General features: G+C 37.2%; 1 protein-coding gene across 1 annotated transcript in view; it reads right to left on the minus strand.

Moving 5' to 3' along the window:
* Nucleotides 1-9959: 9959 nt before the first annotated feature.
* Nucleotides 9960-26980, minus strand: part of LOC115900736 (zinc finger protein 723-like) — a 35174-nt gene continuing 18153 nt past the window's right edge. Inside the window, exons 4-6 of the mRNA XM_030942332.1 lie at nt 24246-24372; nt 23349-23444; nt 9960-11443 (exon numbers count right to left, since the gene is read on the minus strand). Of these exons, the coding sequence (XP_030798192.1) occupies nt 9960-11443; nt 23349-23444; nt 24246-24372 (1707 nt within the window). The remainder of the gene's footprint in view (nt 11444-23348; nt 23445-24245; nt 24373-26980) is intronic.

Consider the following 26980-nt stretch of genomic DNA (forward strand, 5'->3'; position numbering starts at 1 on the left):
TGCTTTGGTCTATATGTATATTTTTGTACCAGAAATATGTTATACAGATTACTGTAGTTTATAGTACAGTTTAAAGATAAGTAATGGAAGATCTCCAGGTTTGTCCTTTTTGTCTAAAGTTGCCTTTACTATTTGGATTCTTTTATTCTTCCATATATATTTTTAAAGTTTTTTTTTTTTTTTTTTTTTTGGATGGAGTTTCACTCTGTCGTCCAGTCTGGAGTGTGCAGTGGTGTTATCTCAGCTCAATGCAACCTCTGTCTCCCAGGTTCAAGCAATCCTCCCATCTCAGCCTCCTGAGTAGCTAGGATTACAGGCATACACCACCAAAATTGGCTTTTTTTTTTTTTTTTTTCTGAACTCTTAGTAGAGATAGGGTTTCACCATGTTGGCCAGGCTGGTCTCGAAATCCTACCCCAAGTGATCCGCCTACCTCAGCCTCCCAAATAGCTGGCACTACAAGTGTGAACCACTGCTCACAGGCTTCTTTTCTTAATTCCATTTTTAAAAGTCATTGATAGTTTGAAATAGCACTTGATCTGTAGCTTGCTTTATGCAGCATAAACATTTTAAGTGTTGATTCTTCAAATTCATGAGCATGAAATGCTTTTCCATTTATTTGCTTTGTATCATTTTTTCAGCAGTGTTTCATGTTCTCCTTGTAGAGATACTTTACTTCCTTGATTTAATGCATTTCTACATATATTATTTTTCTTTGTGGCTATTGTAAATAGAACTATGTTCTTGAATTATTTTTCTCAGCTTGTTATTGGTGTACAGAAATGCTACTCATTTCTATATAGTAATTTTGTATCCTAAGACTTTGCTTTAGTCTTTTTTTAGGCAGAGAGGTCTTCTGGTCTAATCTTGAATGGTTCTAGAAAAAGAATATCATCAGTGCAGATAATTTGACTTCTTAATTTAGATTCCTTTTCTTTCTTTTTTGGATTGCTCTTACTAGGACTTCCAGAATTATGTTGAATAGGACTGTTTAGAGTGAATATTCTTGTATTATTTTTATTCTTAGAGAGAATGTATCCAGCTTTTTCCTGTTCAGTATGATGTTGGCTGAGGATTTGTCATACATGCCTCTTATTATTTTGAGGTATGATTCTTGAATGCCAAGATTTTTGAGAATATGTTCATGAGTCAATATTGAATTTTCTTGAATGCTATTTCTGCATATATTGTCATACTTTTTTGCTTAAAATTATATTCACATGCTGAATTACACTTATTGACTTGCATATGATGAAACATTCTTGCATTCATAGAATAAAGCTCACATGACTGTGGCAAAATAACTTTATTTCCTTATGAACTCAGCTTCCTAGTATTTCATGGAGGATTTTTGTTTCCATGTTCACCAGGAATATAGGCCTGTAATTGTTTTTGTTGTTCTGTCTTCACTAGATTTTGAGAGCAACACGATACTAATTTTATGTAACAAGTTAGAGTGGAATCCCACAATGATTTTTTTGGAATACAATCAGTACAATTAGGATCAGCTCATCTTTGGATATGTGATAAAATTTTCTGCGGATTCATCCGATCCAGGGCTTTTTGTGGTTGGTAGGTTTTTTTTTTTTTTTTTAATTACTAATTCATTATACACTTTATGCTCTTTGCTCTCTTCAAGACTTCTGTTAATTCCTGATTCAATCTTGGAAGTTGTTTGTATTCAGTTTATCTATTTTCTCTAAATTTTGTAGTTTGCATGCATAGAGATGTTCATAGAAGTTTCTGAGGATGTTTTGTATTTATGTAGAATTATTTGTGATTTCACAACTCTACTATATAAATAGATGCAGAATAAAAATTTGACAAAATTCAACATTCCGTCATAATACATCTCTGAAAAACTTAGGTATAGCAGCAATGCAACTCAAGCTGATAAATGCTACATGTAACCAAAAATAAATGCACAGCTAACAACATACTAAACAAAAAAAGTTAAAGATTTTACTCTAAGAGCTAGAACAAGGCAAGAATGTGCACTTTTTTTAGTCTCATTAAACATAACAGAGAAGAGAATAACATCAAAGGCATCCAAATTGGAAAAAGTAAATTATCCCTGTTTAATAATCTTTTATTTCTATATGCAATCTTAAGTATAGAAAAGCCTGACTTGACTAAAAGCTATTATAATAAACAAATTCATTAAACTCACAGAATACAAAGGCAATACCCAAAATTCAGTAGCATTTCTGTATAATAATAAATATATCAAAACGAAATAAAAAAAAATCCCATCTACAAAAACTCTAGTAACTAAACTTTGAAATACTTTTAACCAAAAAGTTGAAACACTGTAGAGTATAATCTAAAGAACATTATAGTAAGAAATGAAATACATTTCACACAAATATAAAGGTGACAATTTCTTAAAGAACAGTATCTTCAATAAATGGTTAAGGAAACTTTACACCCACATACAGAACAATGAGACCCTAATCTCACACCACATATAAAAATCAACTCAAAATAAATTAGGTTATTAAATGTAAGGCCTGAAACTCTAAAATGAGTACAAAAAAAATTGTGAAATCATAATAACATTGACCTGGGCAGTGAATTTTTTAATTTAACCTCAAAATTACAGATAACCAAAGGAAAAATGGATTACTCAGATTACTTTTAATTAAAAAGCTGCTGCACAGAAAGATAAAACAGCATGAAACAACTAAAAATAGGGACAAAATATTTGCAAATCATACACATGGCAAGAGTTTAATATCAAAAACATACAAGAAACTCAAGGCCAGGCAGGGTGGCTCACGTCTGTAATCCCAGCACTTTGAGAGGCTGAAGTGGGTGGATCATGAGATCAGGAGACGGAGACCATCTTGGCCAACATGGCGAAACCCCATCTCTACTAAATATCCAAAAATAGGCTTGGGGTGGTGGTGCATGCCTGTAATCCCAGCTACTCGGGTGGCTGAGGCAGGAGAATCACTTTAACTAGGGTGTTGGAGGTTCCAGTGAGCTGAGATCACGCCACTGCACTCCAGCCTGGTGACAGAGAAAGACCCCATCTAAAAAAAAAAAAAAAAAAAAAAAAAAAAAGCTCAAATAACTATACAACAAAAAACTAATAACTACTGAAAATGAGCAAAAACCTTAAATATATTTCAAAACATATACATGTACAACAAATATGTTAAAAAATACTCAGTGTCAATTATTATCAGAGAAAGGCATGCCAAAAAAAAAAAAAAAACTACAAGATACCAGCTCACCACTGTTAAAATGATTTTTATTAAAAATTTAAAAAAATGACCAAGCGCGGTGGCTCATGCCTGTTTAAGTGTGAATTTTTGAAGTTGGCAAAATGTAATCCCAACACTTTAGGAGGCCGACGCAGGCGGATCACCTGAGGTTGGGAGTTCAAGACCAACCTGACCAACATGGATAAACCCTGTCTCTACTAAAAATACAAAATTAGCCAGGTGCGGTGGCACATGCTTGTAATCCCAGTCACTCGGGAGGCTGAGGCAAGAGAATCACTTGAACCTGGAAGGCGAAGGTTGTGGTGAGCTGAGATCGTGCCATTGCAGTCCAGCCTGGGCAACAAGAGCAAGACTCTGTCTCAAAATATAAAAATTAAAAAATTTTCTAAAAAGTGTTGGCATAGATATGAAGAAAAGGGAATGCTTGCACACTGTTCGTTTTAATGTAAATGCGGACGGTAATTATGAAAAATGAAAGAGATTTCACAAAAAAAACATAAGATCAAAATTATTATATAATACAATAATTTCAATACTGGATATATATCCACAACAAATAAAATAAGGATGAAGAAACATTTGGCCGGGCACGGTGGCTCACGCCTGTAATCCCAGCACTTTGGGAGGCTGAGGTGGGCAGATCACAAGCTCAGGAGTTCAAGACCAGCCTGACCAACATGATGAAACCCCGTCTCTACTAAAAATACAAAAATTAGGCCGGGCGCGGTGGCTCAAGCCTGTAATCCCAGCACTTTGGGAGGCCGAGACGGGCGGATCACGAGGTCAGGAGATCGAGACCATCCTGGCTAACATGGTGAAACCCTGTCTCTACTAAAAAAATACAAAAAAACTAGCCGGGCGAGGTGGCGGGCGCCTGTAGTCCCAGCTGCTCGAGAGGCTGAGGCAGGAAAATGGTGTCAACCCAGGAGGCGGAGCTTGCAGTGAGCTGAGATCCGGCCACTGCACTCCAGCCTTGGCGACAGAGCAAGACTCCATCTCAAAAAAAAAAAAAAAAAAAAAAAAAAAACAATTAGCCAGGCACAGTGGTGCGTGCCTGTAATCCCAGCCACTTGGGAGCCTGAGGCAGGAGAATTGCTGAACCTGGGAGACAGAGGTGGCACTGAGCCGATATCAGGCCTCTGCACTCCAGCCTGGGTGACAGAACAAGACTCTGTCTAAAAAAAAAAAAAAAAAAAAAAAAAAAAAAATTGCACTTCTATGTTGTTTGCAGCACTCCTCACAATAGCCAAAATACAAAGTCAACAGTTTGACATCTAATGAGTAAATGAAATAAATGCGGTATACACACAAAATTGAATACTATTCATCTTTTAAAAAAGAAAATTTATTACTTTCAGTAACATGGATTAACCTGGAGAACATAATATTACTTTAAATAAGCCAGACACAGAATGAATACTATCTTATGATATCACTTACACTTTTTTTTAAGACAGTTTTGCAAGTTTCCCAGGCTGGATTGCAATGGTGTGATCTCGGCTCACTGCAACCTTCACTGGGTTCAAGCAATTCTCCTGCCTCAGCCTCCCAAGTAGCTGAGATTACAGGTGCCCGCCACCATGCCTGGCTAATTTTTTTTTGTATTTTCAGTAGAGACAGGGTTTCACCATGTTGGCCAGGCTGGTGTCGAACTCCTGTCCTCAAGTGATTCACCTGCCTTGGCTTCCCAGCATGCTGGGATTACAAGCGTGAGCCACCAGGCCCGGTCTCACTTACACAAGAATTCTAAAGAACGATCTCATTGCTGTAGAGAATAAAATGGTGAATACCTGATGCCAAGTTGTTTAGAATGGGGAGTTAGAAAGAAAAGAATATATAATTATACTTCAATAAGAGGAATAAGTCCAAAATATTTATTGTACAGCACAATGACTATAGTTCATTCTAATGTATTTCTGGTTTTCAAAAATGTTAAGACAATGCCACGTGATCTCACAACAAAAATGTTAACCACATGAGGTAAAGCATTAATTACCTAGAATTAAGCATGTGACGGTGTATACATACCTAAAAATATTGTTTTGCAGAATAAATACACATTTTGTCTGTCAACTTGAAAAGTGTATTTTTAGCTTGGCATGGTGACTCATACCTGTAATCAGTGCTTTGAGAGGCCAAGGTGGGTGGATCACCTGCGGTCAGGAGTTCAAGAGCAACCTGGCTAACAGGGTGAAACCATGTCTCTATCAAAGATACAAAAATTAGCCAGGAGTGGTGGTCTGTAGTCCCAGCTACTCAGAAGACTGTGGTAGGAGAATCACTTAAACCCAGTAGGTGGAGGCTGCACTGCACTTCAGCCTGGGGGACAGAGTGAGACCATTTTGGAAAAAAGATTTATATATATATATATACACACATATATATCTATATATAAATTATATACATATATATATATAATTAAATGGATGCACTGGCTCACACATGTAATTCCAGCAATTTGGGAGGCCAAGGTGGGTGAATTGCTTGAGGTCAAGACAAGACCAGCCTGGCCAACATGAAGAAACCCCATCTCCATGAAAAATAGGAAAAGTAGCCAGGCATGGTGCCACCAACCTGTGATCCCAGCTATTCGAGAGGTTGAGACATGAGAATTGCTTGACCCTGAAATGTGGAAGTTTTAGTAAGCTGAGACCATGCCACTGCACTTCGGCCTGGGTAACACAGCAAGACCCTTGTCTAATATATATATATATATACACAAATGTTTCAAGTACTGTGTTTGTCTTAAACAGCTGAATAGTATCAAAAATAGTTGTCATTTAGTTTGTCAGCCATGACCATAAGAACTCTGATATTTATTATTTATTTTATTTACTTATTTAAGACAGAGTGGAGTATAATGGCACGATCTTGGCTCAATGCAACCTTCACCTCCTGGATTCAAGCGATTCTCCTGCCTCAGCCTCCTGAGTAGCTGGGACTACAGACACCCACCACCATACCCAGTTAATTTTTCTATTTTTGGTAAAGATGGGGTTTCACCATGTTGACCAGGCTGGTCTCAAACTCCTGACATCAGGTGATCCACCCACTTCAACTTTCCAAAGTGCTGGCATTACAAGCGTGAGCCACAATGCCCAGCTTAGAAACTCTAATATTTAACAGCATTTTCTGGACCCAGCAGAGTGTATGGGAAGAGCCAATGTACGTTAGGGCTTTTATTTCAAGCATAGGGTATTTAAAGTTTCTGTTGTTGATGGTAATAATAAGAAAAACACTAAAAGGTGCAGCTGTTGCTTACGGTCCCATGACTGGCCACTCCGTGAACACAGTAAACTAGTTTTTATGCAAAATAATGGGAAATATTTTAATCCAAAAGCAGCCATGTTCTCCAAAAGTTTTCCAGAGAAAAGGACCAGGGAGTTGACTACAGTTAGGTGACAAAGAGTAAAAACTGTAGACTAGAAAAAAAAAAGTGAGAAGTTCCTCCAAATTGTAGTATCAACATGAAAAAAAATTGCATCAAATGTCAAATCCAGAGATCATTTTATTATTTTGCCAACTTCAAAATTCACACTTAAAAATGGAAGATACTGTATAGAAACACAAGTCATGGTATAAGTACGTTATAAAAATTAAATTTGAAATTCTTCACTTACAATCAACTCTTAAAAATTAAACTTGTAAGACATCTATTTTAGCAAACTATATTTTTCACTCTTTGTGTGAGAATATAACAAGGTTTTCCTTTTATAAACAAACCATGCTGATATTCTTCTCACTGATATATATTCTATGCTAAGTGATACATTATTGTGGAAAGTGTTATGTCTTTTAATTAACTAATCTGAAAGTTATGTTAATAAGCAAACACTCTAGTTAAAACCAATTTTTCAATGCATTAAAAAGTACCAACTTTCTCATCAGAACCTACAAAGTACCATGTGAAATGACATCACATGGAGATAAGTGAGAAACCAGTAGCCATAATAGAGCAAGAAGAAGAAGGGGTGTGACACATAGTTAGAATACACATAAAATTTTTTTTTAAAAGTCAAGATAATTAGGAAATTAAAGCAACAGAATCTCTCTTTAAATTCAGCAAGATTCAGCTTTGCAGCCTGAAAAAAAAGTGTTCTCTCCACATGAAAAAAATCAATGCTGTATCTTCAGCATTGATATTTTATTTTTTTGAGAAAAAAGTCTCACTCTGTCACCCACGCTGGAGTGCAATGGCATGATCTCAGCTCACTGCAAACTCTGCCTCCCACATTCAAGCAATTCTCATGTCTCAACCTTCCAAGGAGGTGGTGTTACAGGCACCTGCCATCATGCCTAGCTAATTTTTGTATTTTGGTAGAGCTGGGGTTTCACCATGTTAGCCAGGTTGGTCTTGAACTCCTGACTTCAGGTGACCTACCGACCTCGGCCTCCCAAAGTGTTGACATTACAGGCATGAGCCACTATGCCCAGCTGGTTTTTTTTTTTTTTTTTTTTTTTTTTGTTGAGACAGAGTCCAGCTCTGTTGCCCAGGATGGAGTGCAGTGGTGCAATATTGGCTCACTGAAAGCTCCGCCTCCCAGATTCATGCCATTTACCTGCCTCAGCAACCTGAGTAGCTGCAACTACAGGCGTCCACTACCATGGCTGACTAATTATTTGTATTTTCAGTGGAGACAGGGTTTCACTGTGTTAGCCAGGATGGTCTCATCACCTGACCTTGTGATCTGCCCAACTCTGCCTTCCAAAGTGCTGGGATTATAGGCTGAGTCACTGCACCTGGCCCAATGATATTTTTCATTTCTGAATCGAAGTTACAAACTAAGTTCAGCACGAATATTTCTGCCTTATTATGGAGCATCTGTTATACAGCAAGCACTGTCATGTTTGTTGATATATTTTACATATAAAAACATCCTCAAAAGTTACGAAGCTTCCCTAGTACTTACCTGAACAAATTGACTCAATAAATACAATTTATGTCAACAATAAAATTTTAAAAAAATAACTAAATAAAGATAGGCTCGGCTGGGTGTGGTGACTCACACCTGTAATCCCAGCACTTTGGGAGGCCGAGGTGGGCATATCATTTGTGGTCAGGAGTTCGAGATCAGCCTGGCCAATGAAACCCTATTTCTACTAAAAATACAAATATTAGCCAGGTGTGGCGGCAGATGCCTGTAATCCAAGCTACTTGGGAGGCTGAGAGAGGAGAATCACTTGAACCCGGGAGGCGGAGGCTGCAATGTGCCAAGATTGCACCACTGCACTTCAGCCTGGGTGATAACAGTGAAACTCCATCTCAAAAAATAAAAAAATAAAAATAAAAATAGGCCTATGTAAGTTTCTGCACTTATAAGAACAAAATGGAATGTTCTAACACTCAATAAAACTTAATACACTAATGGAATTAGTGAAATTGAAAATTCACTAATTTGAAAATTGAAAATTGCTTTGTGTGCACTACTAAATTTCATAAAAACAATTCCTATAATCACTGACCAGCTAACATAACGAATACTTTATAAAACAGAAAGAAGAAATCTGCCCCACAGACACTGTGGGCCACACAGTTTCAGTAGTCTGTGGGTTTCCCACCAGCCGCACTCTTGGACCACAATCATAGTGGACATGATGGAGTTGCCGAGGTCACACATCAATGCCAGCATGCCAGCTCAGTTCATAGACAAGCATGTTTGCTTCGTAGGGAGGCTGGAAAAGATTCATTCCACTGGAAAAAAGTTTATTCTTTCAGATGGAGAAGGAAAAAATGGAACCATCCAGTTGAGGGAACCCCTTGATGAAGAAATCTCTGGAATTATGGAAGTGGTTGGAAGAGTAACTGCCAAGGCCACCATCTTGTGTACATCTTATGTCCAGTTTAAAGAAGATAACCATCCTTTTGATCCTGGACTTTACAATGAAGCTGTGAAAATTATCCATGAGTTCCCTCAGTTTTATCCTTTAGGGATTGTGCAACATGATTGATCTTGATGGATTTTCATACAATTGCAAATGAGCTATATTAAAGACTATTAAAGGAAGCCCCTCTTGTTTGAGGGAGAGATTTCTGTGCTTTCTCATATTTAACTTGCTCTTTTTAAGATATTTCAACCTAGAGTTTTTGATGGAACTGATACATTGATAGTTCTCACCTAAGTCCTTTTATAAAGAATTGCTACTCCAATATATGGTCAGATTAGATGCAAGAATAATGCAGTTCTCTGAGTTTAGGTTTCTATTTTATTAATAAAAACTAAAATGGTATATACCAAAAAAAAAAAAAAGAAATAAGAATCAAGAAAATCATGGGTCTAGTATGAGTAACAGAAAAATTTTAAAAAAATTGCATGTAGAGATTCTGAATTGTAAGCCATAAGAATTTACAGCATTAAATTCAATACATTTTAAAGACTTCTATTTTCTGGAAGATCTTTTGACAGTAATTGCACCTTTAATGCTTGTATTAGCTCTCTGATGTTAAGATGGGAGCAGTTATTAATGGCTTTGTCACATTCTTTATATTTGTACAATTTGTCTCAAAAATAAATTATTTCCTGTGCACTAAGGTATGAGCATTAGTTAAGTTTTGCCACATTCTTCACACTTGTAGGCGTTTTCTTGAGTATAAAGTATCTTACCTACAATCAAGGGAGACAACTGTTTAAATAGCCTTTAAAGGCTTTGTCATATTTTTCACATTTCTAGTCCTCACCAGCATGATTTCTTTCATATTTAAAAAAGTTTGAGATTTCGTAAAAAGCATTGTCACACCTTTAAGGTTTGTGCTTGCTCTTTAGTATGAATCATCTTATGTATGTTAAGAATTGAGGACTTGTTAAAGGCTTTGCCACATTCTTCACATTTGTAGGGTTTCTCTGCAGTATGAATTATCTTATATTTAGTAAGGGATGAGGATTCGATAAAACCTTTGCCACATTGTTTACATTTGTAAGGTTTTTCTCCAGTATGATTTCTGTTATGTACAGTAAGGGATGAGGATGGGTTAAAGGCTTTGCCACATTCTTCACATTTGTAGGGTTTCTCTCCAGTATCAATTCTGTTATGTGTAGTAAGGTGTGCACATATTTTAAAAGCTTTGCCACATTCTTCACATTTGTAGGGTTTCTCTCCAGTATGAATTCTCTTATGTTTACTAAGGCTTGAGGACATACTAAAGGCTTTGTCACATTCTTCACATTTGTAGGGTTTCTCTCCAGTATGAATTCTCTTATGATAATTAAGGCATGAGGACACATTAAAGGCTTTGCCACATTCTTTACATTTGTAGGGTTTCTCTCCAGTATGAATTCTCTTATGTTTACTAAGGCTTGAGGACACAATAAAGGCTTTGCCACATTCTTTACATTTGTAGGGTTTCTCTCCAGTATGAATTCTCTTATGATAATTAAGGCATGAGGACACATTAAAGGCTTTGCCACATTCTTTACATTTGTAGGGTTTCTCTCCAGTGTGAATTCTCTTATGTTTACTAAGGCTTGAGGACACAATAAAGTCTTTGCCACATTCTTCACATTGGTAGGGTTTCTCTCCAGTATGAATTCTCTTATGATTATTAAGGCTTGAGGACTCACTAAAGGCTTTGTCACATTCTTCACATTTGTAGGGTTTCTCTCCAGTATGAACTCTCTTATGAATATTAAGGCTTGAGGACTCACTAAAGGCTTTACTACATTCTTCACATTTGTAGGGTTTCTTTCCAGTATGAATTATCTTATGTTTACTAATGATTGAAGGCCAGTTATAAGCTTTGCCACATTCTTCACATTTGTAGGGTTTCTCTCCAGTATAAATTATCTTATGATTATTAAGACTTGAGGGCATACTAAAGGCTTTGCCACATTCTTTACATTTGTAACGATTCACTCTAGTATGATTTCTTTCATGCTGAGTTAGGTGTGAAAGCATGCAACATGATTTGCCACATTCTTTACATTTGAAAGAATTATTTCCAGTATGTCTTATCTTATGGCTATTTGAACTTGAAAATTTATGAAAGACTTTTACATATTTATCACATTGAAATATTTTGCTCCAGGTAGTTATCAAACATTGCTTAATTTCATCATAACCTCCTTTGTGCATCTTACACTCATCCACACTTTCACAGCCTTTTCTTAATTGTAAATTGTCATGTCCATATTTTCCACATCTTCTCAGTATTACTTTTGGGAAAGAATCTTTTATGCCCTGCTCTGGCCAAAGGTCTTGGGCAAAATGAGCATACACAACTGAAAGAAATATAAATAACAAATCACTTACTAGACTCAGATGGATATACTTTACAAATCTAAGCTATAAAATTACACAAACTACATAAGCAAGATGGCATAGGAAAATACCACAGGCCATAATTACTTCATAGACATATAAATGTAACAAAAACATACAGACCAAAATACATTTGTGGAAAATGTATAAATGAGTTAAGTATGTGCAGTGCCCCCAAAGACCCTCATAGAATGAAGAGAAAAGTTTATTACATCTACCCAAAACAGCTCTCCCTGCTCCCCAATATACCAAAGAACCTTTACAAGTAAATTGTAAGCTCCTGAATTCTTTTTTAAAAGACAAGTAAAATACTGGCACATTCATCTTTATTTTCGTCTTCTAGGGGCTTTTCCAGACACTTGATTTCTGTTTCCAATGACATAAAGTGCTAGAAGAACTGGTCATATACTTTGAAGTGACACTTTGAGTTTGCTGAGACTAAATGTAAATGTTACAGTAGCAGAGAAACTGCAGTATAATAGACAGGGAACAGGTGTAGCAAGTCATGACTCTAAAGAAACATGAATAAACTTCTTTAATTAGAAAGTAAACACTAAATTCAGACAAGACATGTCACAATAACCTGTTTGACAGACTCCCAACGTCTCTAACCAAGACAATTATTTTCAGACTATGCCATAACTTATGTGACAGGTAGCTTTTAATAACGTCCGAATCTTAAAGATTACAATGTATACAAAATAGGGCACCACAGTTCCATCAAATATATCATAAAGTTTTCAGAAATAAATTATAAAAAAGATGTTGATAGGCTGGGCACGGTGGCTCATGCCTGTAATCCCAGCACTTTGGGAGGCCAAGGGGCCGGCGGATCACGAGGTCAGGAGATCAAGACCATCCTGGCTAACACAGTGAAACTCTATCTCTACTAAAAATACAAAACATTAGCTGGGCGTGGTGGTGTACACCTGTAGTCCCAGCTTTTAAGGAGGCTGAGGCAGGGGAATGGCGTAAACCCGGGAGGCAGAGCTTGCAGTGAGCCGAGATGGCACCACTGCACTCCAGGCTGGGGGACAGAGCGAGACTCCATCTCAAAAAAAAAAAAAGATGTTTGTATTTAATTTTAAAAATTGAAAATAAAGTGAATAATACTCAATGAGTGAAATAGAAACAGAGAACTATAGAAAAACAGAAAAATGAACGTAATGAAAGTATGAAATATCAAAAAAAAACAGAAATTGTGGAGGTAAAAAATACAAAAAAAAACTTATAACTAAAAAATTCTGGCCAGGCGCGGTGAATCATGTCTATAATCCCAGCACTTCGGGAGGCCAAGGCGGGAAGATCATGAGGTCAAGAGATCGAGACCATCCTGCTTAACATGGTGAAACCCTATCTCTACTAAAAATACAAAAAATTAGCTGGGTGTGGTGGCAAGCACCTGTACTCCCAGCTACTCAGGAGGGTGAGGCAGGAGAATTGCTTGAACCTGGGAGGTGGAGGTTACAGTGAGCCAAGACCAGGCCATTGCACTCCAGCCTGGGAGACAGAGCAAGACTCTGTCTCAACAAAAACAAACAAAGAAATTCTAATAGAAAACATAAAATAAAAATGAAGAAGCTCAACAAACTAGGAAACACACAAAAGCATTTATAGCAAACACATATATAGGCACACTTTTAAAAGTCACAGACAAAAAGAGAATCTTGGAAACTGCTTGCAGTTTGTAAGATATATCACTTACACGCAGGCTTTCAGATAACCACTGAATTGTCAACAAAAATTGTGGAGGCCAGATGAGAACTGTGTGATATAGTCAAAGTCCTGAAAAAATAGCTGCCAACTGAGAATAATACCATCAGCAAATCTGTCCTGCCAAAAATAAAACAAAAAAACCTTCCAAAGTAATCAAATTCTGAAAAAGTATATTGGCGCTGCATGTGCCCTATGTATGAAAGATACTGAAAGCAGTTTCTTCCACTGAAAATAACATGATTCAAGAAAACAACAGGCCAGGTGTGCTGACTCACACCTGTAATACCGGCACTTTGGGAGGCCAAAACAGATGGATCACCTTAGGTCAGGAGTTCAAGATCAGCCTGGCCAACATGGCAAAACCCTGTCTCCACTAAAAATGCAAAAATTAGCCAGGTGTGGTGGTGTGTGCCTATAATCCCAGCTATTCAGGAGGCTGAGGAGGGAGAATCACTTGAACCAAGGAGGTGGAGGTTGCAGTGAGCCGAGATTGCACCACTGAATTCCAGCTTGGGTGACAGGGCAAGAATCCATCTCAAAAATAAAAAAAAGAGAGAGAAAATAACACATAATCATATAAAAATACATTATTTTCTAGGAAAGAGATGCACATACATAAAAATGAAATTTCTTACCATTGTTATAATGATGCAGAAAACAGTTGTAATTATGCTATAAAATTTAAAGATTCTAGAGAACAATATAAAAATTAAAAATTTGAGGAAGCATTTTTTTTTTTTTTTTTTTTTGACATGGAGTTTCAATCTTGTTGTCCAGGCTGGAGTGCAATGGCACAATCTCAGCTCACTGCGACTTCTGTCTTCCAGGTTCAGGTGGTTCTCTTGCCTCAGACTACAGAGTAGCTGGGATTACAGGCGTATGTCACCACACCCAGGTACTTTCATATTTTTAGTAGAGACAGGGTTTCTCCATGTTGGTCACACTGGACTCAAACTCCCGACCTCCAGTGATCTACCCACCTCAGCTTCCCAAAGTGATGGGATTACAGGTGCAAGTCACCAACCATAGCAGAGGAAAAATTTTTATATTTAACTGAAGTTCATTTTTTACTAGATTAAAATATATTCTTATATCTTTTAGAGGTTTTGTGTAATCCCCAAGGTACTGCAAACAATATATGTTTAGATAAATAAAACAAAATAAGAAGTAAAAGCATAATACAAAAATAAAACAGACCCAAAAGAGGACAAAGAGAGAAAATGAGGTTGATACTGGAATCAAGTAAAACAATAAAAAATTATTAAGTTCTTCTGTTTCAGAAAATTATTTAAATATATAAATAATTTTCCAATCAAGAGACATATTTTCAATGAAAGGATTTATTTAAAAAATCTTAAAACCCAAAATCCAACTTATTTTCCTGCAAGAGTCAGCTGAGATCTAATGATTAAAAAAAGACTGAAAGTGGCAAGATGGACATAGACATTCTGTGCAGATATTAACCAAATGAGAGTAGAAGAGATCAAAATAACATTACATAAGCTGTATCTTAAGTCAAAAACTGTCATATTTTATAAAATGTATTCTAAGTCAAAATTACATGGAGACAAAGAAAGAAATTAATAGTCATTTACTGTAAACATAAATGTGTGTGTGTGTGTGTGTGCCTGTGTATCTCACATTTGGCTTTCAAATAAATAAAGCAAAGAGTGACAGAATTAAACACATAGAGAGCAATATCAATATAGTAGGATATTTTACTACCCCACTGTAATAAAAATAAAACAAGATAGAATATTGGCAAGGAAAGAGAAAATCTGAAGAGTATAAAACATTTCTAAAAGAAGTACAGAGAACACTCCTCAACAACATCAGGATACACACCCTTCTCAATAGCTCATATGGCCGGTTGTGAAGACTCAAGCCTGTAATCCTAGCACTTTGGGAGGCCAAGGCAGGTGGATCACCTGAGGTTAGGAGTTTGAGACCAGCCTGGCCAACATGGTGAAACCCTATCTCTACTACTAAAAATACAAAAATTAGCTGGGCATGGTTCAGATGTCTGTAATTCCAGCTACGTGGGAGGCTGAGGCAGGAGAATCACCTGAACCTGGGAGGAAGAGGTTGCACTAAGCCAAGATCAGGCCATTGCACTCCAGCCTGGGTGACAGAGCAAGGCTCCATCTCAAAACAAAAACAGAAACAAAAACGAAAACAAAAACCTCGTATAATCATACAACATTCTCCTTGAAAAAAGTCTTAACAAATTTTTGTAAAACAAAATTTTTGTACATTACTATATATGACCAAAATGGAAGATATAAAACAATAATAGAAAAATACCTGAAAAATGTATACATAAAAATTAAACAGCATACTCTTGAGAATGTATCTATTCAAAAATTGAATTAATATTTTGAAGATGTCCATGCTGTTCAATGTAATCTACAGATTTAAGGCAATTTTTAATTCAATTTCTCACCGCATTTTTGAAAAAGTATAAACAGCAATACCAAAAGTATATAGAATATCAAGAGAAAATAGAATCCTCAACAGTCTTCCAAAAAAGAAATGATGCTGAAGGCATTACAGTTCCTGATTTCAAAACACATTACAAAGCTACAGAATTAAAACAATTTACTATGAATATAAAGGTTAAAAAGTAGAATAATAAAAGAGAACGCACACATATATAAACTCTCATATATATGGTTATATAAAGAGCTGTTTGCATATCTATAATTATTGCAGTGTTTTTACTGAAAGCCAATATCTAAAAGCAATGCGAATTTGTCACCAAATCATTCAGTAGAAATAATTTGCAATATAAAAATACTGGAATATCATTCAGGATTTAATAAGCAGAAAATATTCTTAACAACTATAAAGATAAAGCTTGATGATATTATGCAAAATGAAATGATCCAGTCACACAAAGTCAGAGATTGAATGAGATATATGTAGCAGTTACAGCTTAAAAACAGAAAACAGAGTGGTGTTTGAAAAGCACCAGGAAATGAAAAAAATTGGTAGTTGTTCAATGTGTATTGAGATTTAGCTTTGTGAGATAAAAACATTCTAGGGATATGTTGCATAGCATTGTCAATATAATTAACATGTCTAAGCTGAATATTTAAAAACATTTGATTGTAAATATTGTTATGTGGTTTTGACAAGTAAAAATGAACAATAATACTTAATAAAGTTCTGATAAGTTTTTAAATTATCATCAAGTCCAAAATTTCTCCCCATACAAAAATAATATAGATTCATAAAGAGAGGCTTAAACTAGTAAAATTATTATGACTGCTTACCTAGAAAAGATTAAACAACCATTCACAACAAACCTACAGAAAAAATAGAGTCATAAAAGATACGGAGATAATATTTATACAAGCAAACATAAAGACAACTATGTTGGCAACAGATATATGCACGATTAATATTTGATTTTGCTCCACCCATTGAAGTACAGACTTCAATGTTGTCATACAAAATTATAATATAACCTAAAACATCAAAACACAACTGCTATGAGGTGGCATATTCTAAAATATATAACACAGAAACATAAAATTGTAAAACAACACTAAACATGCAATGTAAAGCTTACTGGACACTATAAACAATTTATTTATGAAAGAAATGTTACAAGAAAAATATAAGGAAAAAGTAATACAGAGATTACTTGAAGACAACAAAAACTAAGAACTTTACCAACTTTGATGTTATGAAAAAAAATTCTAGCTGGGCACATTGGCTCACACCTGTAATCCAAGCACTTTGGGAGGCCAAAGCTGGCAGATCACCTGAGGTTAGGAGTTCAAGACCAGCCTCACCAACATGGAGAAACCTCATCTTGACTAAAAATATGAAATTAGCTGGGCGTGACAGCACATGCTTGTAATCCCAGCTACTCAGGAGGCTGAGGCAGGAGAATCGCTTGAACCCAGGAGGCAGAGGTAGCAGTAAGCCCAGATAGTACCACTGTACTTCAGCCTAAGCAACAGGAGTGAAACTCTGTCTCCAAAAAAAAAAAAATTCTAACAAGTAATACTTTATTTAAAATTATTTTACTTCAAAAACAAGACAACAATACTTTCCAAAATGAAAAGTGAGGGAGTTCATCACCACTAACACACTCCTATAACAAATGCTACATGGTGCCAGGAACAGTGGCTCAAGCCTGTAATCCTATAGCATTAGGAGGCCAAGACAGTCAGATCACTTGAGACCCGGCGTTCAAGATTAGCCTGAGTGGCCGGGCGCAGTGGCTCAAGCCTGTAATCCCAGCACTTTGGGAGGCCGAGACGGGCGGATCACGAAGTCAGGAGATCGAGACCATCCTGGCAAACACGGTGAAACCCCGTCTCTACTAAAAAAATACAAAAAACTAGCCGGGCGAGGTGGCGGGCGCCTGTAATCCCAGCTACTCGGGAGGCTGAGGCAGGAGAATGGCGTAAACCCGGGAGGCGGAGCTTGCAGTGAGCTGAGATCCGGCCACTGCACTCCAGCCTGGGCGACAGAGCGAGACTCCGACTCAAAAAAAAACAAAAACAAAACAAAAACAAAAACAAAAAACAAGATTAGCCTGAGCAATATAGTGAGACTGCATATAAATAAAAAGAAATCCTAAGATGAATCTGTTATGTTGAAAAATAAAATCTGAGGCCGGGCGCGGTGGCTCACGTCTGTAATCCCAGTACTTTGGGAGGCCGAGGCGGGTGGATCATGAGGTCAGGAGATCGAGACCATCCTGGCTAACATGGTGAAACCCCGTCTCTACTAAAAATACAAAAAAATTAGCCAGGCGTGTGGTGGGCGCCTGTAATCCCAGCTGCTCAGGAGGCTGAGGTGGGAGAATGGCGTGAACCCAGGAGGCGGAGCTTGCAGTGAGCTGAGATAGCGCCACTTCACTCCAGCCTGGGCGACAGAGCGAGACTCTTTCGTCTCAAAAAAAAAAAAAAAAAAAAAAAAAACCCAAAAAACAACAAAAAAAAGAAAATCATGCTGGACAGCATCATAAAATCCCAGCACTTTCGGAGGCTAAGGCGGGCAGATCACCTGACATCAGGAGTTCAAGACTAGCCTGACCAACATGCTGAAACCCCGTCTCTACTAAAAATAGAAAAATTAGTTGGGTGTGATGGCTCATGCCTATAATCTCAGCTACGTAGGAGGCTGAGGCAGGAGAATCGCTTGAACCCGTGAGGCGGAGGTTGCAGTGAGCCGAGCCGAGATCATGCCACTGCACTCCAGCCTGCACAGCAGAGCAAAACTCCATCTCAAAAAAAAAAAAATATATATATATATATATGTATATAGAAAGAGAGCTCTCTGTTAACTGTAAATATAGAGACACACACAGAATTCTATTATAATGATGGTACATAAAACCCTTAAACAACTTCTGTAAATATAAAAACCAAGACTAAATCTGCAGACATTTGTTAACAGATACACAATATATTTATAATATCAATAACAAACTGGAAAATATAAAGCTATAGATTTTTGTATTCAATTGAAGTTATCATATTAAAATGTATTGTTTTAACTTTAAGATGTTTTATTTAATCTCCATTTTTCAAAATGATTACATTGTATTTCAGGATGATTGCATTATATTTATAGAAAGCATGTGAAACAATAAAAAATAACGCATGTCACAACAAAATTAAAATAAAAATTAAGGCAGTAAAACAGGAAACGAGAAAAAACATATCTACAAAAAATACATAAAACAATAATAAACAATTAACAGTAACTTCATATCTTTAAGCAATTATTTTAAATGTAAATTAAACAACTTAATAAAAAGAAATGTAGCCAGGCACGATGACTCACGCCTATAATCCCAGCACTTTGTGAGGCTGAGGCAGGAGGATCACCTGAGGTCGGGAGTTTGAGACCAGCCTGGCCAACATGGAGAAACCCCGTCTCTACTAAAAATACAAAACTAACTAGGCATGATGGCACAAGCCTGTAATCCCAGCTACTCAAAAGGCTGAGGCAGGAGAATCATGTGAACCTGGGAGGCAGATCTGGTGGGGAGCCAAGATTGCGCCATTGCACTCCAGCCTGGGCAATAAGAGCAAAACTCCGTCTCAAAAAAAAAAAAAAAAAAAAAAAAACAGAAATGTAATTATGTAATCCCAGGACTTTGTGAGGCCCAAGTGGCCTTATCATTTGATCTCAGGAGTTCAAGGCCAGCCTGCGCAACCCCGTCTCTACAAAAAATACAAACAAACAAACAAAAAGTCCAGCTGGGTGATGATGGCGCATGCCTGTAACCCAGCTACTTAAGAGGCTGAAATGACATCATCTGAGTTTGGGAAGGTTGAGGGTGTGGTGAGCTGTGATAAGGCCACTGCAAACTAGCTTGGTTAACAGAGTGAGATCCTATCCTAAATAAATAATTAAATTTAAGGGGCAGGCGCGGTGGCTCACGCCTGTAATCCCAGCACTTTGGGAAGCCAAGGCGGATGGATCACGAGGTCAGGAGATCGAGACCATCCTGGCTACATGGTGAAACCCCATCTCTATTAAAAATACAAAAAATTAGCCGGGCGTGGTGGCGGGTGCCTGTAGTCCCAGCTACTCAGGAGGCTGAGGCAGGAGAATGGCGTGAACCTGGGAGGCGGAGCCTGCAGTGAGCTGAGATCGGCCACTGGCACTCCAGCCTGGGTAAGAGAGCAAGACTTCGTCTCAAAAAATAATTAATTAATTAAATTTATAAAAAGAATAAGAAACAAGATGTATGAGAGGATTAAGTAAAAAAGCATACAATATGCTGTCTATAAGAGACTCATTTTAGCATTGAGTCAAACAGGGTGAAAGTACATAATGGAAAAAATCTATATTCCATGCAAATAGTAACCACAATTATGTGAGGTGGTCATAATTATATTATCCATAATATGCCTTAAGTCAAGTACTAATGTGAGACAAAGATTGATATGTAATGTTCAAACGGGTCAATTTACCAGGAATCTATAACTATCATATATATTATGATATATATATAAATATCATATATTATATGAGACATATATCCAAAATATATGAAGCAAATATTGGCAAAGTGAAACAGAAAATACATAGCAACGCAATGATTTTAGACACCAAAATCTCATTTTAAATAATAAATTAAAAATTCAGATAAAAGATCGATAAGAAAACAGGAAGCGTAGACAACGTTATAGATTGTATTAATAATTTTGCACATAGAGGAATACCTGAAAGTGGATAACTTATAAAGAAAAGTCAGAGTGACAGAGTGAGATTCTCTCAAAACAACGACAACAAATAAACTTAAGACCAAAATCATACACTATGAGTATTCTGACCAAAACTGAATGAAACTAGGAAAAACAGGCCAATCCAAAAATATATAAAATAAAACACACGGGACAGGCATGGTGGTTCACGCCTGTAATATTAACAATTTTGGAAGCCAAGGCAAGAGAACTGTTTGAGCTCAGGAGGTTGAAACTAGCCTGCACAACATAGTAAGACCCTGTCTCTAAAAAGGGATTAGAAAAATAAATAGACATAAAACACACTCTTCAATATATACTTGCTGAAGGGTCAACAAATTTTATTTGGTTAACATGTCAATACAACCTGCAAGTGTGAACAAATTTCATATAATCTTTATAAAATCCTAATAGCACAGAGTTTTTAAACAAATATGTTGTTCAAAAATTTTAAATTTGATTATAAACTATAACTAGCCAAACACCCCTGAAAAATAGGTATTATACTTCCTGATTTCAAAACATATTAAAAGCTACAATCCCAAAAGCAATGTGATACTAACACAAAGACAAACAGAAGAAAAAAAACAAAAGAATAAAGAGCTCAGAAATAAAAGCTTCTGTATATGATCAAATGATCTTCCACAAAGTTACCATGAGCACACAATGGAGAAAAAATAATCTCTTCAAATAATAATTTTGAAACCTGGATACCTACACTGATAAAGCTGGATTGTTTCTTTGAACTATATACAAAAAGTCTTTTAGGGCCACACACAGTGGCTCACACCTGTAACCCCAACACTTTGGGAGGCCAAGGTGGGCAGACTACCTGAGGTCAGGAGTTTGAGACCAGACTGGAGAACATGTTGAAACCCCGTATCTACTAAAAATACAAAAATTAGCAGAGCATGGTTGTAGGTGCCTGTAATTCCAGCTATTTGAGAGGTTGAGAGGCAGGAGATTCACTTGAACTCAGGAGGTGGATGTTGGAGTGAGCCGAGATAATGGCACTGCACTCCAACCTGGGCAACAGAACAAGATTACATCTTGTTAAAAAAAAAAAAAGAAAAAGAAAAGAAAATTACATATATATATACACACACACATACACATATATATGGGTGTGTGTGTATATATATATATATTTATATGATACTTGGAAATAAAAAATAACAATTCCCTTATAAAAAATATAGGGGAAAGACATGAAATTGGTCTTGGCACCATTTTCTTAGCTATGATATTAAACGCATGAACAACAGAAAAAAGAAAATAGAAATTTAACCACACCATGCTTCAATATTTCTGCACACCAAAAAACAACAACAACAACAAAAAAAAATCAAAAGAGTTACAATGTTCTTCAAAAGAAATTGGTAAAATATTTGCAAACCGGTAAAACTATGCAAATCACATGTGATTGGCCCGAAGTGGTGGCTCACACCTGTAATTCCAGTACTTTGGGAGACCTAGGCAGGTGGTTCACCTGACATCAGGAGTTCGAAACCAGCCTGACCAACATAATGAAACCCTGTCTCTAAAAATACAAAAAGTAGCTGGGTGTGGTGGCTCTTCCCTATAATGCCAGCTGTGGGGAAGCTGAGACAGGAGAATCACTTGAACCCAGGAGGCGGAGGTTGCAGTGAGCCGAGATCGCGCCATTGCACTCCAGCCTGGGTGACAAGTGCAAAACTCAATCTCAATTAAAAAAAAAAAAAAAAAAAAAAAAAAAAAAAACAAGCACAGTGGCTCACACCTGTAGTCCCAGCACTTTGGGAGGCCGAGGTGGGCAAATCGCCTGATGTCAGGAGTTGAAGACTAGCCTGGCCTACATGGTGAAACCCCGTCTCTACTAAAAATACAAAAGTTAGCTGGGCATGGTGACACATGCCTGTAATCCCAGCTAATTGGGAGGCTGAGGTGGGCAAATCGCCTGATGTCAGGAGTTCAAGACTAGCCTGGCCTACATGGTGAAACCCCGTCTCTACTAAAAATACAAAATTAGCTGGGCATGGTGACACATGCCTGTAATCCCAGCTACTTGGGAGGCTGAGGCAGGAGAATCGCTTGAACCCAGGAGGCGGAGGTAGCGGTAAGCCCAGATCGCACCATTGCACTCCAGCCTGGGCAACAAGAGCAAAACTCCATCTCAAAAAAAAAAACAACTCCAGTGGTATCTTTTATATAGTAATGTCAAATACAATCCTAAAATTTACATGAAACTTCAATAAACTTTGAATAGCCAAAGCAGTCTTGACAAAAAAGAACCGGGAGGATGTCATACTTAATAATCCCAAACTGTATTTCAAGACTATACTAACAGAAACAGGATGAATTATGCAGAAAAATGAGAAAACAAATGGAACAGAAACCACTACTCTCACATATTTTAAACATGGTAAAACAAGAGAACTTAAAAAAATAGTTTAACATAGGTTTTTTTGTTGTTTTTTTTTAACTTTGAGACGGATTTTCTCTCTTCTCACACAAGCTGAAGCTCAATGGCACGACACCTGCTCACTGAAACCTCTGCTTCCTTAATTCAAGTGATTCTCCTGCCTCAGCCTCCCGAATAGCAGGGATTACAGGCGTACACCACCACGACCAGGAAATTTTTACATTTTTAGTAGAGAACGAGTTTCACCATGTTGGTCAGGCTGGTCTCGAACTCCTGACCTCAGGCGATCCACTCGCCCTGGCCTCCCAAAGTGCTGGATCTACTGACGTGAGACATTTGCCCAGCCTAACACAGAGTTTTATAAAATTATGCAGATATTTATGGTTCCCCTGAAAACATGAAAATATAGATTTTCTTAAAACTATTTTCTTTGGAACACAGCTTCCCAAAATCTATTTTAAGGACTGGTTTTCTCCTTAACCTTTGGATCTCTCATCTGTGTTGTCCATTGTGTTCACTCTCACCTACCTGAGGGTTTGGCTACCATCTTGTGTCTTTTCATATTCCAGGGCTCTTTTCCTTGCTCCAGACAGGTGATCAAATCTGGTTTAGGGACACCAATACCTGTTTTATTAAAAATAAGTAACATGAATGTTGCTCATATTCTTCAAATAATGTGCTCAGTAAAGAGAATGTAATAGAATATTCCAGTATATTAACCCCAAAACACTAATTTATAACAGTAACTTCTAAATATTTAGAAAATGGGCTGGGCACGGTGACTCATGCCTGTAATCCCAGCACATTGGGAGGCAGAGGAGGGTAGATCACTTGAGGTCAGAAGTTCGAGATCAGCCTAGCCAACACGGTGAAACCCCATCTCTATTAAAAATACAAAAATTAGCTGGGCTTGGTGGCACACGCCTGTAGTCCCAGTGACTCAGAAAGCTGAGGCTGAAGAATCTCTTGAACCCGGGAGGTTCAAGCGAGCCAAAATCGCGCCATTGTACTCCAGCCTGGGCAACAGCAACACTCCCTCTCATAAATAAATAAATAAATAAATAAATAAATAAATAAATAAATAATAGTTTAACCACTCAGTACCAATGAATCAAAAGCTGGTGCCGACAATTACATGTTAAGATGTGGGCAACAATATTTTATGTCATTAAATTTTGAAATTGCCACTAATGTAGAATAAAAAATACAGGTCTGCTCAGGAATGTGGAAAGTTCAGATCAAGGTGAACTTCAAGATGTTTATCTTAAAGAAATTCTTTTCTACACTGACAAATTCCCAAGATTTTCTTCAAAACAGTGATGTGAAACTCATTTATGCAAAGCATCAATTACCAAAAAACATTCTACAACAACAAAAAAGAAAAATGTAGAGTACCTTAGAATTGTGGATTGAAGTTATTCTCACCCAGGAAGACCAGGTTTCTGTAGTTCTCTAACATCACATCCCTATATAAATTCTGCTGTGCAGTGTCCAGGAATTGCCACTCTTCTGGAGAAAATTTTATTACCACATCCACGAATGTCAATGGTCCCTGAAAAACACACGTACACACACACACATCAGGTGGCCAAGGGCAGAATTTTTAATTTGAGTAAAGGTGAAATGAGAGTAAAGAGAACAGGTTCTGACTTATAGGAATGACTAAATCATCCAATAATTTTTTTTTTTTCTTTTTCAAGACAGAGTCTTGCACTTGTTGCCCAGGCTGGAGTGCAATGGTGCAATTTCAGCTCACTGCAACCTCTGCCTCCTGGGTTCAAGCGATTCTCCTGCCTCAGCCTCACAAGTAGCTGGGATTACAGACGCCCACCACCATGCCCGGCTAATTTTTGTAATTTTAGTAGAAACGGGGTTTCACCATATTGGTCAGGCTGGTCTCGAACTCCTGACTTCAGGTGATCCATGTGCCATGGCCTCCCAAAGTGCTGGGATTACAGGCGTGAGCCACCACGCCTGGTTGAAAATAATTTTCAACACAGAAATACTCTCTTATATATTCTCTAACTCTGAAAAAAGAATGGAATAAGATCCACAACATCAGTGAATATATGATACTTTTCTGGATAATAAAGTATAAAACAAAGGCATGTATAAAAAGTATAAAAATAAATAAAATATAAAATTAAGGCATGTATTCTGGATAATAAAGCACAAAATTATAAAAAGGTATAAAAGCATAAAAGTAAAAAATTAAGCCTGTATGTTTGAGTGTGATGTTAACATCCTAGACAATGAGTTCTGTGTATTTTTGAGATGAAAAAGACATGTTGAGTTAGAAGGTACCTATCAAATTTTAATGTGTACAATAGACTGGAGATCTTGTAATGGAGATTTTTTTTTCCAGAACATCTGGAATAAAGTCTGAGCTTCTGAATTTCTAACAATCTCACCAGTAATGCCAATGATTTTGGCCTAAGAAGAATATTTTATCTAACATTCAGTATGTTGAAGAACCTGTGTTATTCCCAGTTTTTCTGGACTACAAAAGAAGATGAAAGTCTTTATTTTCCAAGGACGGATATAGGCAAAAAACCCTAAGAAAGAAGAGCAGCCGACAGATTAAATTTGATAGTTTATACACATCAGCTGCACAAAGATACTTAATAATGAAGAGACTCAAAAAAAAAAAAGACCTTTACAAAAATTAGCCTGGCACGTTGGTAGGGTGCCTGTAGTCTCAGCAACTTAGAAGGCTGAGACAGGAAAATTGCTTGAACCTAGGAGGCGGAGGATGCAGTGAGCCAAGATCGCACCACTGCATTCCAAGCTGGTCAACAGAGTAAGACTGTTTCAAAAACAATAATAATAAAATAAAATAACAAAGAAAAAAATAATTAACTCTATAGTAAAAAACAAACAAACAAAATCTGTCAGAGAGCGCTTATCCAAGTGAATCATAAACATCAACAGCAATAGGACAAATTTTTATGATGTGCTGATACACACAGAAGAACACAGCATCACTGCTGAAATACTGTTCCCAAAAAGTAAATTATAGGCTGGTCGGCAGTGGTGGCTCCCAGCATGGCAACAAGAGTGAAAATCCATCTCAAAAAAAAAAAAAAAAGTAAATTACAGGCTGAATGTAACCAAACAGAAACATCAGTTTTATGCAAAGTTCAAGATACAGATATTTCCCATTTTTTGTAATTTTTAGTAGTGATTTTAAGGAGTCTTTTTTGAGCACCCTAGAGAGCAGTCATCTCCTGATAATTATCTTCTGAACTTTCTGGGTAATAAATCTCATCTTTTTTTCTTGAGACAGAGTCTCACTGTGTCACCCAGGCTGCAGTGCAGTGGCATAATCGCGCCTCAGTGCAACCTCCACCTCCTGGGTTCAACTGATTCTCCTGCCTCAGCCTATCGAGTAGCTGGGATTACAGGCAAGCGCCACCATGCTTGGCTAATTTTTGTATTCTTAGGAGAGACGGGGTTTCGCCATGTTGGCCAGGCTGGTTTTGAACTCCAAATCTCAGGTGATCCACCCTGCTCGGCCTCCCAAACCACTGGGATTACAGGCATAAACCACTGCATCCAGCCCTCATCTTGTTTAAATAAGAATGTCCTTAATCCCGTTCTGCTAAGTACTAATGGTGAACACAAATGGAGCCTCAACATTACCTGCTCTCCATCTTTACTAAGGATTCCAGCTTTTCCCCAATAGAAATCTTGAGTATCCCCACCTTCTCATGTTCCACAGCCACAAAGGAAACACTTTTAATACTGCAGATCATAAATTATGATTAGAATCCTGCATGGCATATAAAAAGCCATGATGTTGAGAATTTAGAGAAGGTTCTAAAAAGAAATATTTTTCAGAGACCCTTGACTATCAATGAAGTTTTTAAAAGTAGTTAAAACAAACTCATTAGGGAGGAAAAACACAAGAGAAGTTAAAGGTTTGCAAGTACTAAATGGATGGAATTCCAGAAAGCAGAGTGGAGACACGTTTAGCTTAAAAAAAAAAAAAAAAAAAAAAAGGCATATTATTTTCCCTATCTCCTCCTCCTCTGGGACACCTTTTCAGTTGAGATTCTCTGGACAAATTACACCTGCATCTTGAGAATATGCCTTTACAGGTGTCAGCACCACCTGTTTACCTGCTACCTCCACACCCACAGGCAGAAGTACCAAGACCC

Source organism: Rhinopithecus roxellana, chromosome 12 (genome assembly GCF_007565055.1).
Source record: "Rhinopithecus roxellana isolate Shanxi Qingling chromosome 12, ASM756505v1, whole genome shotgun sequence".
NCBI classification, from domain to species: domain Eukaryota; kingdom Metazoa; phylum Chordata; class Mammalia; order Primates; family Cercopithecidae; genus Rhinopithecus; species Rhinopithecus roxellana.